We start from the raw sequence: 20,650 nt of genomic DNA, 5'->3' as shown, positions 1-20,650 counted from the left end.
GTGAGTTGAATTTTATACATGATATAAAAATACTACCAAAGATGGTAAAACTTATATAATAATTTATACCTGAATAACTTCGCACTTATCCAGTAACCAAACGGCCCCTTAGTCCTAAAAACCGAGCATATTCATTAATGAAGTATTGGGAAAAGAACAAAATGAATCCAACTTAAAACTAAATCCGGGATCAAAATGGACCATCACAACAGACCGTGAAGGGAACCAAGCTCCGTGGTCCCCTCCGTGGTAAGGGACTTGAGATTTTCCAAAATAGTTTGGGAAGGCTTCCCACAGACCCACCACGGCCCATCATAGACACCATGACCCATGTTGATCTTCCGTGATGGTTGCCTTGAACTTCAAATTTAAGAATTTATATGGAAGTTTCAGAAGTTCCTCTACAGAGACCTTCACGGTCCGTGGAGACATTCCTTGAACTCGAGGTATGAAGAGGATCCTAATAGGGTCCTGTAGAGTCGTCTTCCACGAAAGCCATAATAGTCCATGAACCGCACCACGGTCGTGGTGGCCTCTCGTGTTCCTCTCTCAGGACACCCCTTGGCTGGGCAGGACCACGGTAGCCTTTCACGGCCCGTGGTCCTCTTCAAGGCCCATACTGGGTCTCGTAAAGACAACTTGGAGCCTAAAAGATAAGTTTTCTACAATTTCATCTTTTGTTCCTCATTTTCTGACTTTCCAACTTTTGGGGTCTTACAATATCTCCTCCTTGGGAACATTCATCCTCAAATGGGACACGAGCTAGCATAAATAGAATAGGAAAGGGACATAACAACCCAACATGAATGCAAAAACATCTTGATAATGCATAAAACATGAAATCATTAATCTCAAGCTAAAGCATGACTTTAAAACTCATTTCATGAACATGAATGCATATGAAACTATGATTATAAATAAAATACATGATTTGGGTCGATTGGATCATGAAGGAACTAAATAACTCAACTAGGCACAAAAGGATAAAGATGAGGATATCAGGACATCATATCAGCTTCGTCCTCCCATATAGCACCCTCAACTCTTGATTCCTCGATAACACTTTAACTGAAGGTATTTCTTTGTTTCTCAACTTTCTAACTTGTCGGTCCAAGATCTCAATTGGAACTTCTTCATAAGAAACTCTCCTTAACCTCAATGATGTCTAATGGAACAGTAGTGCTAGGATCACCAAAACACTTCCTCAATAATGACACATGGAACACCAGATGCACCGATTCCCAATCTGAAGGTAAATCCAACACATAAGACACATTGCCAATTCACCTTAAAATCTTATACGAGCTAACATAGCGAGGACTTAGCTTTCCTTCCTTTCCAAAATGTGATGGGTGAAATTTTCAAGTAAACCCGATCATTAACCTCAAATCCAAGTTCATTTCTTCTCACATCCGAATAGGACTTTTGGTGGCTTTGAGCCTTTTTCAATCTTTCTCTAATGAGTCTAACCTTGTCCATAGCCTCAAATACCAACTCAAGTCCTATGAAAAAAACTTTACCTACTTTGAACCAACTGATATGGGATCTACACTTTCTACCATACAATGCCTCAAATGGAGATATTTCAATGCTAGAGTAATAACTATTGTTATAAGCAAACTCTATTAGTGGTAAATGATCATCCTGATTTCCCTTAAATCAATGACATATGCTTTTAATATATCCTCTAATATCTGAATGGTGTGGTCAGCTTGACCATCCATTTGTGGGAGAAAATTCATACTAAGCTTCACTTAGGTACCAGGACTCTTTTGGAAAGATCTCCAAAATTGGAATGTAAACTGAGTACCTCAATCCGAAATGATAGGCAATGGAACACCATAAATCTTAACCAACTCTCGAATAAACAATCTAGCATAGTCCTCGGCTAACTATGAAGTCTTAACAGGAAGAAAATGAACTGACTTAGCCATTCGGTCAATAATTACCCAAATAGAGTCATGTTGCCTACGAGTACGAAGCAAACTAGTAACAAAGTCCATATTCACAGCTTCCCATTTCCAAGTAAGAATCTCAATGTTTTGAGCCAAACCACCTAATTTTTATGCTCAACTTTCACTTCTTGACACTTAGATACAAATTCTACAATATCCCTATTCATGCCATTCCATAAATACATTTCTCTAAAATATCGATAAATCTTTCTGGAACCGGGATGAATAGAATATTGCGAACTATGAGCTTTGGATAATATCATATCTTTCAAGCCATCAACATTCAAAACACACAATCGGCCTTGATATCTCAAAATACCATCTCTCTTGGAAGAAAGCCTCAATGGATTTTTCGATAACCATTTTCTTCAACTCAACCAAAGTTGGATCACTATCTTGTTTTGTCTTTACATCTTTCACAAGAGAGGATTCGGAACCATTTTGACGATGACACCTCCTGCTTTTGAATCAACCAATCGCACACCCAAAGGGCCTAATCTATGCACATCCCGAATAAGATCTTTCTTCTCATCCTCAATATAAGCAACACTGTTCATGTAAAACCTACTAAGAGTGTCAGGAACCACATTTGTCTTACCTGAATGGTATAACACACTCATATCATAGTTCTTTAACAGTTCAAGTCATCTCCTTTGTCAAAGGTTCAAATCCTTTTGAGTCAACATATATATCTTATAAGGTCCAACGTACCTAGGACTCAATTTCCCTTCTTACCAAGATGCATAACACCCTTCATGGGTGAAACCTTCAAATAGACCCAATCATCCACATCAATTTCGAGTTCTCTTTTCCTAACATCCATATAGGACTTGTGACAACTTTGAGCCATCTTCAACCTTTCGCTTAGAAGCCTTACCTTCTACATATAATTCAATACTAAATTGGGACTAATCAATGCCAACTCACAAACTTCAAACCACTCTACTGGGGAGCTACACTTTTTCCCATACAAGGCTTCAAAATGAGCCATTTAGATACTAGAGTGATAACTATTGTATCACTTCAATGAAAAATATTTATCCCAAATTACTTTAAAATCAATAACACACGCCCTTCACAAGAATTCATCAATAACCTACTACAATCACTAACATATCTACAAACACGCATTCAAGCCTACCATTCTAACCACTTCATGGCTCCCTTGAAGTCAATATCACTTATGAACTCTCATGTCTACCTTATCATCTCTACATCCACATTTGCACTAATTCCTACTAAAGGACACACCAATACATTCTTACCTATCTATTGCACCCGCAAGATCTCATCTAGCTCTTCCTTCACATCTATAGACTTAACTGGAATAAGCATACATTAATCATCACAATATGGAAAACCCACTCCCCTCCCCAAATTTTTTCTAACTCATATATCAAGAACTATGAGCTCTACTCAATACCATTCTGTTTAGGCCATTTACATTTAGAAATCCTAAGCAATCTTGGTAACGAAATAATCTACCTCCCCCTTAGGAGAAAGCTTCAATCTTCTTATCAACCACCAATTTCTCCACTTTCACTAAAATTGGGTCCATCTCTTACTTTATCTCTATAACCACTATCAACTATGATTCCAAATGATTTCGAACTTGAATACCATCCTCATTAGAGTCACTCCACCTTACCCCTAAATACCGAATCACAATGGGGTAGTAATAAAAAAAACTCTAACACGATTAAGGGACATACCTCAAATCTTATTGTAAGGCAAGGAGTAACAAAAGATAATGTGGCACCCGTGTTAAGTAAAGCATAAACATCAAAGTCAAATACTTTTCAACTTACCGGATGATGCAGCCCGAGCCATCTCCCATCCTTTTCTAGTAGCCATCTAATAATCCCTTATCTTATGCCCTATGTCACCACACTTGTAGCAACCCTCCTTATGCTTTTCCTCTTCAATTTGCTCGGCATGATTCATGAGCCTAGATATGTCCATTTCCTTTACCAACATGGCCATCTTACATTATTTAGCAACCAAATCCGAAACTATCGATATGAACTTACTCATTCAGGCGCGAGAGTCGTACACCAAAGTCAGAGCATACTTGGACAACTTCATGAACTTGAGGGCATACTCCGTCACACTCATATCACCTTGCTTGAGATTGATGAATTCTAACACTTTCTCCTCCCTTATTTCAAATGGAAAAAAGCGGTTAAAAAATTCAACCTTAAAATTCTCCCAACCTATGGGACCTCCTTCAGCCCTTTCGGCCTTCCATTGGTCAAACCACACTTAAGATCATAATACTTATATCAACCCATATATAATTCATGAATATATTATCAATTAGATATGTAATTTAGTCAAATATCATAGAATTTATCATAAATAAGAAAATCTAATACATAATCATTAAACTTCATGATCATAATTCATTGAAATCATCATTGAAAATAGCTTCATGCATGAGAATTTATAATTCAACTTGAAATCATGCAATTAATGTAGAAATATACTTATAATGACTATTGATAATAAATAAAAACATAATTGAAATAATCCAATGCAATTTATCAAACTAGGGTTACAAACCCAATTGCAATTAATAAGATTTTGAGTAAAAAACTTAGGACATCATGGGTGAAAGGAACCCAGGGATCAAATCCCACATACCTTGATGAAATTAACTTGAAAGTGAAGAAAAACCTTGAAGAACTTAAAAATGCTAGCTTGAATTTTGCAGAAGAAGCTTGAGAGGATTCTTAGTCTTACCTTAGGAAATTTTAGGAGAATGAATTATAATGGTGGGAATTTTGAAGGGTTGGGTAGATATAGGCTTGAACTTGGCCCAAAAGGTGTCTAGATACATTACACCAAAATTTTGGAAAAGATAACTTTACCCCTTATTAAAACTGAAATTGTGGACCTAAGGATTGGACCTTAGGAGTCGTAAAAACTATTATGACTCTTCACATGGTGTCGCCAATGTAGGTCTGAGATAACCCTAAAAATCGAGCCTCTTATCTTTTTATATGATTCATGTTTATGACTTATCGAAGTTCTTATGGGTTGTAGACACAACTCGTCCCGTTCATCTAAAAACCTGCATAAATCCTTGAGTTTTGATCCTTCACTATGATCTTGTCTATGACTCTTTGTTTCCTTTATGAGTCATAACTTTGACTTGTAGACTTTCTCCTATACTTAGTTCCAATTTGAACCTTCATACCATTTCTATGACCCACTTCTATAGTCGCGGAAGTATCTATGAGTCATAGGTTGACTCATAAATCCCTGAAAATAATCCTTTGTCTTGAAATTTCCCTTTGATTCACTTTCCAACTTCCAAGGTGTTACATCTCTCCCCATCTTCCATAAATCATCTACTATCATCAACATCATTGTCCAGACTAAAAATAATAGACCACTGAAAAGGAGTAAAGAGAAAGATCATAAGCATGATTCATTCAAGATTTTTGATCTGAGAACATTAATGATGTGACATTACTTTGTGAGCCACTTAGGGTAAATCACGAATCCCTGAGGCTCAACGTAATATGGGACTTGATTACTTATATGAATAGATTCATATCATAAGGTTGAAAGTCGAAACTTTACAAAGTAAGTTTGAGATCAAAGGGCTAAAGTAGTTATCTCTTATTTTAGGAACTGAGCATAGATGTGAATCTATCTATGAGCATAGCTCATGGATGTAATGCTGATATGCAAGATATCAATAGGGTGATATAATGATTGAAATTTGAGAAATGTGCTAGAGTATTACCGGACTGATAAATCACCTAAATTCTTCCTCAACACATCACTGTCTGATTCTCATCACTTGACTTGGTTTCTTAACTTATCATCTCACCCTTAGGTCTAAGACGACAATCTAAGGCTATGGGCCTTTTTCATATTCTCTAAACTGGTCTATATTCTCTTTACTCTAATATTCAGAAAATGTTAATCTTATGTCTACTGAACTCTCCAAGTGTAGGTACTAAGATTGCTTATACAGCTTCTTTCTAAGATGCTTCTCTTAACTTCATCCTGCTTATATAGAAGTCTTTCTATAATCGTTACCCGCACTGTCTTATAAATCTTCTTTATCTAACTCTTAATAGTCTGACTTCTCCTTCTTAGCCCGATAACACTTATCTATTAGGTTCACATATACCTAACTAAAGGAAACTTGAACTATAATAGGAGACTTATCATCATCTATATATAATCCCTTCAACCTAGTTCTCATGGATACTGTATAAAATATAATGCTTACCTCAACCTTCTCCCCATTGGCAACTGATGGATACTTCAACCTTCTCCCCATTGGAAACTGATGGATACTAACTAGGCACCCATAGGAAATCATAAACTTAGAGGCACATACAACTATATACTATCGCAGATACACATCTTAAGCCTCTTCTTACCCAATGACTTAGACACAATCCAATGTTTTCATCTAGGGGTCATAAACACACCATATTTGAGACATCACACTCTTTGCTAATTTATATCTTAACTCCTTGTATACGTTATGTCAAGCCTACTAGATATCACACTCATAATGTTATCCTTCTTTCAAAATGCTCATCAAAATTCAAGCTTAGGAACAAGTACTAAACATGTACATCATCACACTTCTCGCATTCTATACTGATTTACTGCTACTAGATAAGATTGAGAAACATTAGACTACTAAAAACCTCATGATAAACAATCGATCTTTATCTCACAGACTGTAAATTACAATCTATCACCACGTCTTCTTTCACAACCTAAGTCCTATTTACCCATTCATTACACCTCTTTACCTAGTAATGTTCATATCCCTCTAAACAACATGGGGCTTTCTGTTCAAAACAAATAACAAGGTGTAGCCTAAATTCATTAACTCCCAATTACTAAATCCTTTATTTAAAATCTATCTTGGTCTTTACAAACACGATGATACATCAACACAAACTCTTTTTTGTGTTCAAGTATACTCTAACTCATTCCAATCAATGACTCTTCCTTTTTCTTCCATCATGAAAGCTAGATGATGCTTACTACTCTTTAGTCAAAACAAATGGGACTTGACTTAACTCCATTACTTATATTATAAATACATAACTCTAGTTACAAGCCTCAATCAACACCAATCTCACTTTTTGGTGTCTACTCCTCTAACTCCATCTTTCTAACTCTAGGATCATTCTACTAATTATAGCTTACAATGCCACAACTCACATTCTCTCGGGTGGTAACACTAAGGATATAGAAACATAAATTCCCTCTCAAGGATAACATCTTGAGTAAGGTTTAGACAAAATAGTCTGGAATACATCTTGCTCTAGCTCAAAAGCACAATTTATATGAATAAGTGTGCATTCTTTCGAATCGATAGACTTAAGTATACTAACCGCTTCTCTCAAGCCTAGTGCAATATCTTTACTTTCTGAAGACTTTGCCTGAGAGTGACTCATCAATAAATATCTAAGCATTACTGTTTTGACCACATTGAGTATGAGAGGTAATTGAATGAATCTAAGAAATGCACGAATTCGAATAAGTTTCTTAGAGAATAACTCTGTTGCACAACCTAGAATTTGAAAGAAGAGAAACTTTTCTTAGATGTCTGTAATCCCTCATTTACAGAGTGGGGCCCTTACAATCATAAATAAGATCCTACAACATGGCTTCATAGACACTCTAGGACACTTGAACTTTATTCTCTAATACCAAGTTTGTCATGTGCTGAGCCTACACCTTGGTGGTGGACGACACTCTAAAATTATTTTTGGTCCTAAGTGCATCACTTGTTTTGGCTAACTCACTCAGCGGAAGACTTTAACTCATAAGTAAACTCACATGGGCATAAAGAAGCATGCAATTTAATACTCTTTAACATAAACCATAAAACCCAAATATATAATAATGTATGAGACTTAACTCAATATTTTCAAAACATGCACATGGAATAAACTAGATATTGTCTACTAGTCTATGATGTCTCTAGAATACTGACTCTAAAATAAGTACTGGGAAAGAACCATGGCTAGCTCAAGCTAATAATTAAATAACTGGAAAGTAAAGACTCAAGAGTGCTTCTGAATTTAAAGAGTTCTCACCAAAAGCTGGATAAAAACTGATCTTCCACGGTTCGCTGGTTGAGGATCTCTATCACCTGTGTCTAACATCATAAAATGATGTAGGTCTAATGATGTCAGTACATGGAATGTACAAGTATGTAAAATGGCTGAGTGAAATTAATAATTGACCATGAAGGACTTAACATAACTCAATTAAAATGAGGCATAGGCATAAAAGTAAAAATCGTTCAACTTTACAATGAATTATGCAATAGAAGCATGACACAAAAAATAGTACACTTTAATTTATTGAGGAGTTTCTCTAACCGACAACCATCACTGATGAGCCCAATGATGATATAACATTTTGCACTGCCATTGCACAACTTCTCAATACTTTTCCAGGGTAAGGAACTATCAACTTTAACTTATGGATCCATCTAATAGGCCTTCTCAGAGGCAAATGAGGAGTCGCCCGTATTGCAGTATGATCCTATCATATGTTGGCTATGTAGTTTATGGGACTTTGAGTTATATGAAATCTTACACAAACCGGTGCTCAATACTACTCCCAAAAATATATAATATTAATAGGTCTTATCTGTGTTTGAGATAATACTCAAAAGCCCTCGTAAGGGAAAACTAATATTTACTTTACTTTACTTTACTGGAATACTTTCTGAAAACCATTTATGCTCTTCTCAAAATAGTACCTCTCTTCTCTATGCAAAATAATGCATTTGGAACCATTTATGTTCCTTTAAAACTCATTCTCGGTGATAAATGAAAATTACTTTTAACTCATTTAAAACTCTGAAAATCATGTATAGTGGGTAGGAATGTAAAATACTTTAACTGGCTAAACTTTTCTTTTAAACAGATATGTTATTCTCTCTTTAAGAAATAATCATGCTCTTTTCAAGATAAGTAATGCACTTGGGATACTCAATGTTCCTTAAAAACTCTTTTTTTACTCAATGCATAAAAATACATCACCTTAAACTCAAAATAATACATAATAAGAAGAAATATAAATACTCAACTAGGGTTCATGTGAATCTAAGCATGAACAACAAACTCAAAAATTCAATTTATAGAAATCATCATAATCACAATAGATATTCATAGAGCTCAACGTAAGGAAGAATTAATTTATTCGAAACTCAATGGAATTAGGGATAAAACTCAACTTAAACTTTTTAACGATGGAATTTATATGTAGGGTGCGTGAACGGACTCAATCCAATCCTATGAATAGCCTTACATACCTTGAAGAATGGTGAGAACTTTGGAGGAAAAGATTGCAAGAATCCATTTCTGGAACCTTAGAGGTGGATTTTTTTGAAAACCTATCGATTCCATGGGTAAATGATATTAATTGCTATTAAGATGAAGAAATTATGGAATTACATGGTCAAATTTTACCTTTGATGATGGATGAACCTTGGAGGAAGTTAGTTTCTTGAGAACTTCTCTTTCTAGGGTTAAGATTTGATCTAGGAAGATGAACTACGTCATTGGGGGGGTTATTAAAAAGCCTCAGGCCCATGCTAGTGCACAGAAAACGTTTTGGGTGTGCAACCAATGTGCAGGAAAGAAGTAGCCACTGCCTCGGTGCTCTAGGGCAGAAAATGCCTCGAGCAAGCAGCCAGCGCTTGGCAAGATAGTGCCTAGTAAAATGGGCATAACTTTTTACTTCGAACTCCGATTGATGCAAACTTGGTGGGGTTGGAAATAAGACTCATAGCACTTTAATTTGATTAGTTATGGGACATACAACTCCTTAAATCCTTAGAGATATGGTCGTTTGAAGTTGACCTTATATGAATTCAGGCGAAAACTTAGCCGATAGGAATGCTTTGAACTTGACTTTGTTTGAAGTTCCTTATGACCCTAAATCACATCCAATACACTTCAAATACCTAGAAAAGGATCTTAACATCTATGCACAACTTATAATTCATCAAGTTTGGGCTTATATGCATACGAAGAATGGTTCAGATCTTAACTTAAAACATTTTGGGGTGTTACATGAACTCATGAAAAAACTTAATCGGTAAAGAGACTTTAAACTCGACTTACTGGTAGAGGTACCTTATGACCCTTAAACCACATACGATATGCTTTTGACACTATCGAAAGAACCTTAACACCTATGAACAAGTATGACATAACCTATCCCAAGCCGATACTCTTACAATAAAAGATTCGTTTCTTTATAATAGAATTTATGAGGTAGTACAAGTACGTACATATATATATGTATATTATTTTATGAAGAATTATTTAGCATCGAGAAGAAGAGAGTTCAAAAAACTCAAATCTCATAACTATTTGCTATCATAGGATTTGAGCACACCGCTAATCGATCATCGTTCTTAGCCCAAGTGGCTCAGTAGTGGATCCACATTAGACATGCATGTCCTAATATCTTGACAAAGTTTAGACCAGCCCTTCCAACTGAATTATAGGTTAGAAATATGAGCCCACATAGTGTATATTGGTTATAAGAAACTCCTCACTAAAAGTGTTATTATTTTTATAATTTAAATTTTCATCATGATCTCTCAAGTTTTAGCAGTTTTAATATATTTTCATCTTTGAGCTATAAAACCATATTTACCTTCACAGATTTTGAAAGCAGATTCTCAAATGATCTTTATATGATAACTTAAAGATATTCTTTATGCCCATTTATATTCTTTATAAGAATAATTTTAAGCATGTTGGTACCCACATACTGACTGCTTTGTTTTCTTTACGTTGCATTCTATTACAATGTTGATTTAGGCGTTCATTTCCAAAATGGCTAAACAGATTGCAGTCATTCCAATCAGCAATTGGTGAGTCCTCCTCATTCCGTTACTTCATGTAGTATCAATAGTTAGAATCTTAATTTAGACAAGTTTTTATTTTGAGGGTAGCTGGGGCCGTGTCCTGGTAAATTTTTGATTTCATTTCAGTCAAAAGAGGTTTGCGTTCAGACATTAGTTGTTCCGTATTCCATTAATTTTCACTTATTTCATTTTGTTATAGATTTAAGTACTATTGTCTAGTTAGTCATGTTTCAACTTATGTTTGCATTACATAGAATGTCAGTTTAGTCATTACCAGCATACCACCAAGGGTCTTCTTGAGGTCCCTTGTGATCCTAAGTACCGGTCATATCTAGATTTTAGACTCGATTCATGAAAACAATCCTACATTAAATGTTTTAGTACCTACTAACATTGATCTTAATTTTTAATCCCATAGATGAAGGTGGGAGGATAGAGGTGCAGTTACTCAAAAGTAACTACAAAACCATCGTTATGGAAGAGCAAACTTTGCTACAAGAAGTAGCCAAGCTAACCAAGCACCCAAGCCACACCATACAAGAATTAAATTGATAGTATTTTAAAAGTAGATTATAGATTTGGTATTTTGATTACTTTAACTAAAACAGTTTTGTTAATTGCCTATGGCAAACAATAGTTTAATTTTTGTTCATGAATTTGTGAGGTGATAGTAGAAAGTTGTAATGCTTAATGTAAAGTATGTTTTTAAATTTTATGTTTCGATTGTCATTACATTTCTTGAATAAAATATTATTACATCTAAATAACTAAAGTACATGAAGCAAAAATCCAAAATACCTGAAAAATAAATCTTTAACACGAAAGAAAAGAACGTTTGGTACAAAGATTAATAACGCAGGAGTTAGTAATATAGGGATTAGTAATTGTCACAATCCAAACTAGCGGTTAGATGTGACACGGCGATTAGGATTTCCGAAGAGATCCCAACCAAGCCTCTTAGCATACCATAAGCATACATAAGGTAAACAAAAAGCGGAAACTCATAAAAGTTCAAGGAGACAAAGCATAGCTAGAGAGAATCAGGACAACATAGACTCCGTACACAATATGCCCACATGCCTCTATATGAAAACCTAGGCAGGGACTAGGACATGTTCCTAGCTCATCCTTAAAGAAAGTAATGACATCATATAGAATAGTGTTTAAACATCACCATAGTCTAAAAAAATAATAAATAAAAGAATGACTCGAATTTCCCTCGATGCATGACGACTCACCGCACTAATCTTCAATAGAACACCAACTAGCTGCGGAAAGAGAATAGAGCATTCGACTCTACATTGTGATATAATATAGGCAAAAAGTATGTGTTAGTACGTTTGAATGTACTAAGTATATAGGCAATACAATGCATAGAAAACCATGTTTGTGAAAATGACCACTTTAAGTAGCATGATAGGAGAAGTAGTGAATATTATAAGTAGTCACAAGAAGGATCAATGCATAATAAATCATATGAGTATCACATAAGTAAAGTATAGGATTAGTCATTTAAAACATAAAAAGGACAATACATATGTGGGATAGGAACCATAACCGACAATAAGACCATGCGACCTATAACATGGAATTCCGATGTTGCCCCTACACCGGAAAAATGGGAATCTACTTGCCAAGGTAGACTCTACCCCGATAGGCGGGTCATAACGTACGCTATATGTGGATCCAATAGCTAGGCCAAAAAGGGCAATCCTATGGTGGCACGTAGTTATGGGACAAGAGACTTTATATAAGGACCCCATATTTCGAGCCCCCACCTCAATTCCATATTTGGTTCTAAGTCAAATCCCACGGAATACATTCACAGCATGAGAATCGTAATGGACATATATCATAGTCATGATCATAGGTTTGAAATCATAGAGTAGCTCATTTTCATAACATAAGTGCAATGAGGGTATTGTCCTTCCACATTACAAATCATACATACATAATCGTAGTTCATACTTAGAAATTTAGGGTAAAAATATGAATGCATGATCAATTGACTTGGAAATCATGAAATTGACTTGAAAACATGCATGATCATATACTTTCTATCAGCCCATACATAATTCATAAAGATAATATCATTTGGAAGTATAAGTGAAAATAACCATAATTCTCATTATTAACCCTTGTGATCAATATAGGAGAAGTCATGGAAAAACTCTTCAATTCAATGCAATAACCATCAATTTATATCAAAATAGACTCATAATCATAATTTGAATCATAATTCATGCAATTGGAATAAATATCATAAAATCCATAAAATTTCATACTTGAATTTAATAGAAAACTTGAGAAATTGATTGGGCTTCATGGATGAAAAAATCTATAAATCACTACCCACATACATTGAGTGAGAAGACGAAGGAATTTGGAAGAATTTGAGAGTTTTTAAGGAGAACTTGAGTGAATTTCTTTGAAGTCTTCAATGGATTCCTTGAGAACTCTTGTAGAGAAAGAAATATTTGAGTAGGTGAATTGTAGAAGAGCGAATGGAATTAAGGGTTTAGGATAGTTTATAGAGTGGAATTAGGTTCTAAAACGTCCAAGTTCATTAACTAACAATTAGGGAAAAGTCTAAAGTGCCCTTACTTAAAAACTGAATTCGGATAAAATTTCTTGCCCAGGTCCGCGATATGGGGCTGCTCCCGAATAGGCTAATTTTTTAGCAAATGAGATTTTTGCCAGATTTTGACTTGGGGAAAAATTACACTGAAAAGGAACAAGTAGGCAACGCAAAGCTTCCACGCACCTCATTGGTTTGTGTAATTTTATAGAAAGTTCATCTTTCGGTACACAAGTCCTAAAAATCCACTGAGACCATTTTCCTGCAGGTTTTGACCCCTTGATCGACATTTTGAACTCGGATTTTCCAAAAAGAATAAGGATAATGTATTACACAAGGGCCTATTCCCAAGGCATTCTTAAGGCACTTATAAGTATTTTGAGAAATGTTACAATATCTCCCCCTTAGGAACCTTCGTCCTCAAATAGGATTCAACTAATATAGGACGGATATGGAAAGAGGACTAGCAACTCAACATGCACGTGAGGATACTTTGAAAATGCATAGAACATGTAAATTTCATACTTCACATAAAACATGGCATTTTTTTTGAAACAATCATTTTCATGAATCATGCATACATATGAATGACATAGGGAACTGAAATGTAGGAGTTTAATTGATTTTATCATGAACAACTTAGTTCCTTTAAGCTTGAGTTGAAGGAAAAATATACGGATAATGCTTCATACTATCCGCTTTCACTTCCCTGGTAGCACTCTTTACTTGTTGATTCCTCCAAAACACTTTGATGGATGCAACGTCTTTATTCCTTAACCTCTTCACTTGACAGTCTAAAATTTCTATCGGGACTTCCTCATTAGCCAAATTCTCTTCAACGTTCACAATTTCCAATGGCACAATAGCCTTTGGATCACCCACAAACTTCCTCAATATTGACACATGAAATACTGGATGAACCATAGCCAACTCAAATGGCAAGTCTAAATCATATGCCACTTTACCAATAGGCTTTAATATCCTATAGGGTCTTACATATCTAGGAATCAACTTTCCTTTCTTACAAAATCGCATCACACCTTTCATAGGGGATACCTTCAAATACACTCAATCATCTACATCAAATTCAAGCTCTCTTCTTCTAGTGTCCAAATAGGACTTTTGATGACTTTGAGCTGTCTTCAATCTCTGTTTTATAAGACTTACTTTATCCATTGCATCAACTACCAAATCTGGACCAATCAATGCCATCTCACCCACTTCAAATCATCCCACCAGAGATCTACATCTTCTCTCATACAAGGCTTCAAAAGAAGTCATTTGGATGCTAGAGTGATAACTATTATTATAGGCAAACTCAATCAATGGCAAATGCCCATCTCAACTTCCTTTAAGAACAATCTCATATGCCCTTAACATATCCTCCAAAGTTTGAATCGTGCTTTTGGCTTTTTCATCTGTTTGAGGATGAAAAGCAATACTTAGCTTGACTCTAGTACTAAGACCTTTTTGAAATGACTTTCAAAAATATAAAGTGAATTGAGTACCTCTATCCGATATAATCGAAAATGGAACACCATAAAGTTTCACAAGTTCACTAGTGTATAACTTAGCATAGTCTTCAGCACCATAGGATGTCTTGACCAGTAGAAAATATGCCGATTTGGTCATTCAGTCCACAACGACCCAAATAGAATCATGTTGTCTCTTAGTACGAGGCAAACCCATTACAAAGTCCATATTCATATCTTCCCACTTCCAAGTAGGAATCTCAATGTCTTTCACTAAACCTCCTAGTTTGTGATGCTCAACTTTAACTTGTTGACAATTAGGAAACTTAGCCACAAACTCTGCTATGTCTTTGTTCATTCCATTCCACCAATACACTTCCCTCAAATCACGATACATCTTGGTGGATCCCAGGTGAATTGAATACCATTGAATATCAACTCTATTAATCCGTCAATATTAGGAATACACAAACAACTTTGGTAACGTAATACGCCATCTCCTCCTTGGGAGAAAACCTCAATGGATTTTTTGGCAACCAACTTTTTTAATTCAACCAACACTGAATCATTGTCTTGTTTGGCCTTAACATCCGCCACAAGAGATGATTTTGAGTCATTATGTACAAGAATACCTCCATCATCGGAGTCAACCAAACTTACACCTAAACGTGCCAATCTATGGACCTCTTTAACCAACTCCCTCTTAAATTCCTCAAGACATGCAACATTATTCATAAACAACCGATTAAGAGCATCGGCTACAATATTTACCTTACTCGGATGGTACATTACACTCATGTAATAGTCTTTGAGAAGTTCAAGCCACCGCCTTTGCTTAAGGTTCAAGTCCTTTTGACTAAACACATATTGCAAGTTTTTGTGGTCGGTAAACATATCAACATGCACTCCATAAAGATAATGGCACCAAATTTTCAAAGAAAACACAACTGCTGCAAGTTCAAGATCATCGGTTGGATAGTTTCTTTCATGCACTTTAAATTTCCTAGAGGCATAGGCTATAACCTTACCATGTTGCATCAAGACGCAAACCAAACCAACACGTGAGGCATCATAATAAACAACAAATCCATCCAAACCTTTGGGCAATGTCAAAATAGAAGCCGACGTAAGACGATCCTTCAATGTTTGGAAACTCTTCTCACATTCATCCAACCATTGAAATTTTACCTTCTTTTGGGTCAACTTAGTTAAAGGCGAGGCAATAGACGAAAACCCTTTAACAAACCTTCTATAGTATCTGGCTAAGACTAAAAGGCTTTGAATATCCGAAGGAGATAATGGTCTAGGCCAGTTCTTAACCGCCTCTATTTTCTTTGGATCTACTTTAATCTCATCATCGGACACCACATAGCCAAGAAATACAACTTTCCTTAGCCAAAACTCACACTTAGTAAATTTGGCAAATAATTGCATCTCTCTCAATGTTTGCAACACAATCCTTAAGTGACCCATATGACCTTCCTTTTTTCGAGAATGGATCAAGATGTCATCAATGAACACCACAACAAACATGTCCAAGTATGAATTAAAAATATAATTAATCAAATCCATGAATATAGCAGGAGCATTTGTCAAACCAAATGACATTACTACAAATTTAAAATGACCATACCTTGTCCGAAATGTCATTTTGGGAATATAAAACTCACTCTCAATTGATAATAACCAGAATGGAGATCAATCTTGGAAAAGTAACTTGCACTTTGTAATTAATCAAACAAGATATCTATCCTCAGAAATGGATATTTGTTTTTTATAGAAATGTAACACCCCAAACATTTCTACGCCAAGACTCGTAGAATTTTTCATGTACGTATAGGATCTTACTCTATGACTTTGAAGTACATTTATGAGTTAGGATCAATTCTTAAGTAATTTAAGGGTATTATATGTGGTTTAGGGTCATAAGGGATCCCTAAAACCAAGTCGAGTCCAAAGAATTAGTCTCGACCAAGTTTCCGAATGAGTTCGTATAAGGGTCAACTTCCAACGACCATATCTCCTGGAATATGACGAACTGGGTGTCCCACGACCTACCAAATTAAAGTTCTTCTAGTCTTCTTTCCAACACCACCAAGATTGAAATTTTTGGAGTTCGGAGTCAAACGTTATGACCATTTTACCACAAACTATCTCTGCAGAATTTCAGGCAAACTACCCTCAGTAGTTTGGGTGCTAGCGCATCGCGCCAGCTATAGCGCCAGCAGTGTTTTTGGCCTATTTTCCAGATTTTAGGGTCATTTTAGTCATTTATTGAGTTGTACCCAAAGTGAGGTCATTTTGGGGACTGAATTGACCCTATCTAATGATCTTAAACCTTCTAAACCTCTCATTTCTCACAATTAGACTCAATATACTAAACTCCTCTCCTCTCAAACTCTCCCAAGAGCTTCAAGGCAAGGTTAGGGTTTCCAATTCAAGAAATTCAAGTCTCAATTCTTTCTCAAGTTTTCATAGAGATTTTATGTCCCCAAGGTATGTGGGTTTTCATCCATGGGTTCTTCCACCCATGGAGCCCAAATATTTTTCTCAACTTTGTATATAAATTCTAAATGATGAAATCTTATGGTATTTTACATAATGGTTCCAAATGCATAGATTATGGTATATTGTAGGTTTATTTACTCCTATTGATATATATGCATATTGACTCTTAATTTCAAGTGATGAGAAATTTTATGAATTTCCATACAATGATTTCAAATGTATAGATTCTTGAATATTTGAAGCTTATTACCTATATTGAATTATGTTGATTCTTATTTACATAAAATGGATGGTTTATCAAGGTATTTATATGAAGGCTTGAAAGTAGTTTTAAAGTGCATATGGTGGGTTATTTTTAAGATGTTTGATTTGATGCATTCATATCACTCTCATGCATACAAGTATTCTTTAAATGTATTTAAAAGTTATATGAAATGAATCCACCTAGTCTTGTTATATTGAAATGAAGTTGAATTGAAAGTTTGACTCCAAATGAAAGTTTATGAAGCAAATATCTATGTTTAAGGGAGTCTTGTGAAATGATTGAATGATTGATTGATAAAAGGGCTTCATAGCCAAAGTAAGGTTTCAATGTGAAATGACAATTCTCTCATTGAATCAAATGAAATGTCTTTATGAGATGCTTGATTTATGAAAAGGGATTCTTAGCCAAAGTAAGGTTTCAATGTGAAAGGACAATTCTCACATTGAATCAAATAAAATGTTTAAGGTTATGATATGACATGTTTGACCTCCCTATAGGCCGTCAATGCTTTTGAACATTTTCCCAAAATAGAAGGTCCGATTAGCATGGTACCCAGAATGTCATCACTGATAGTAGACCTAATTTTCTTATAAATTAAGGTTCATTAGTAGAACAGTAAATAGGGCATGGTAGTCATGATGATATTATGAACCAAAGGTTTTAATGAGCTATTCCACCGACGGTGATTTGATGTCTAAAGTTATACGATGCTTATGTTATTATGATATTTAAATGTTATTCCGTGGGATTTGACATAGCACCGAATGTAGCATGTAGATGGGGACTCGACCTAAGGGGTCCTTAAGTAAAGTCTCTTGTTGCATTAACTATGTGCCACCATAGGAGCCCTTGTCGGCTAGGCCTTTGTAGCCATCAAATGTTAAATAATTAAATGTAATCTGAATGGAGTTCTACCTGGCAAGTAGTCTCCCCGTTCCAACGTAGGAACTTATGTTGGATTCCATGTAATAGCTCGCAGGGTCTTAAATGTCGGTTATGGTCACTTCCCCACAAAATAAATATTTTAAAGTATCACATGATGATGTCTAATGCATACATTCACTTATGCATATTGCTTACTCATGTCTCTCTTATGTTCTTCATTTCATAGCATACTCACATACTTAGTACATTCAAAGTACTAACGCATACTTTTACCTACATGATATCACCATGTAGGAACCAACGTCTCTCCTAGATCTCCTTCACGTGGCTAACTCGAATTAGTTTGAAGATTGCTTGTGGTGAGTTCCCATGTTTCGGGAACAACATCCTCTTTATTCTAAGATTATGTTATTTAGAATAGTAAGACTTTTATTAAGTCATTTCTTGACACTTATATTGAGGGTTAGCTAGGGACATGTCTTAGCCCCCGCCAAGTCTATTAGTAGAGGTATGTTTGGACACAAATGGAAAATGTTTTTTTTTATTTCCACTTATTATTGTTTACCATTACTAATGAAATGCTTAATGAATGCTAAAAGGCTTGGATGAGGTACCTCCGGGTGTCTTATTTGCCGTGTCATGTCTAGGCCCTAGGCTTGGGTCGTGACAAACTTGGTATCAGAGCACGAGGTTTTGAAATGGTCCTTGGAGTCCAACATACCGCGTCAAATAGGTTCTTGTTCATGGTTGTGAAGCGCGCCACAATTATGAATAGAAGACTATGAGGCATTTAGGAAAGTTTCCCTTCCTTCATAATTCATGACGTGCCTTAGAGTTGTCCTAAGACTTCTCTTATCTAACGAATTGTTTCGTGTTCTCTAGATAATACCTCGAAAAAATATTACCTTCACCGAGAATAATGGATGCTATCAAGGACCAAGTTACTCCGGCTTCGGAGGCTCCAGTTCAAGGAGGGATTGATGCTAATGGGGAATAAATACCTAATAACCCTGTAGCCGAACAAGTGACTAATGCAAAATTCGTGATTCCATCATGTTATTGGCTCGAACTGTAACAGCTTAGTTGAATCAACAAGAGGTGATTTCTGCAAACACGGGTAGGAAGGAAAGGAAGTGGGTGAGTAAGATAAATGCTATAAGGGAGAAATCTAGGGGCTTCAATGGTGCGCGGACCAATAGTTGTTCATCTCTTGCTAATTCCCTGGTGTCTAGGCCTAATAAGGAGAAACGTCCATTTCCCCTTTGCAATAGGTGTAGTAGGACCCACCAAGGAGAATGCATGGCCGGTAAGGAGGGTTTCTACAAGTGTGGTGGTATGGGTCATAAGATGAGGGACTATCAGGTGGCTTCTAGTAAAGGGAGGGAGTCTAAGAGGGCTAGATGCAAGGGTGGAGCTTCTCAATCCAAGCCCGGTGGTAGCTTTAGTATATCTACTATTTCCAAGTGTGGGAAAAACCATAGGGGAGAGTGCTTAGTGGGGTCAGGTGCTTGCTATAAGTTTGGAAAGCCAGGTCATTATGCAAGGGAGTGTAGGAGTGGTACCAGACCTCAGGCTCTGGCCCAGACTATAGGTCATCCAGATTAAAGTGCTATTACATCGGATGGCGGCCAGCACCAAGAAAGATCGTATGCCTTTCAGATTCATCAGGAGTTAGATGATTCTCCCGATGTTGGGACTGGTAAGTCAAAGGTTTTCGATTTTTAAGTGCATGCATTATTAGACCCAATACCAATTTGTGGGTTGTTGCTTTATTTCTTACTAAGAGGTCTGATGTATATCTCAAATTATTATTGGAGCCCTATTTGGTGTCTACCCCCATTGATAAGGGTTGTCCCATGTTTATCTTGCGCCAGGTTGTTCCTAGTGATCTCCTTAAGCTTGACATGGTAGTTTTGATGTTATTCTCGAATTGAAAGGTTATGATTCAGTAGCAAAGGGGTAGGTTATTTCTTATCTTAAGGGTCGAAATTTGATTCTAAGGGTTGCATTTATCATATTGTGTGGGTTAGGAATGTCGACTCTAAAAGTCATTCTCTTGAGTTGGCTCCCATAGCTAATGAGTTTTATGACATGAATGTGCAT

At 36.0% G+C, this 20,650-nt stretch overlaps 1 protein-coding gene across 1 annotated transcript; it reads left to right on the top strand.

Moving 5' to 3' along the window:
• Positions 1–19,466: 19,466 nt before the first annotated feature.
• On the top strand, positions 19,467–20,152 carry LOC129869803 (cold shock protein 1-like). Its single transcript, XM_055944413.1, has 2 exons — positions 19,467–19,511; positions 19,631–20,152. The coding sequence occupies exons 1-2, from the start codon at positions 19,467–19,469 to the stop codon at positions 20,150–20,152; spliced, it is 567 nt and encodes a 188-aa protein (XP_055800388.1).
• Positions 20,153–20,650: the final 498 nt, after the last annotated feature.

The sequence above is a fragment of the Solanum dulcamara genome, chromosome 10, assembly GCF_947179165.1.
Source record: "Solanum dulcamara chromosome 10, daSolDulc1.2, whole genome shotgun sequence".
NCBI lineage: Eukaryota > Viridiplantae > Streptophyta > Magnoliopsida > Solanales > Solanaceae > Solanum > Solanum dulcamara.
The sequence above is the reverse complement of the archived record's forward strand: the minus strand, read 5'-3'. Positions and strand labels throughout refer to the sequence as shown.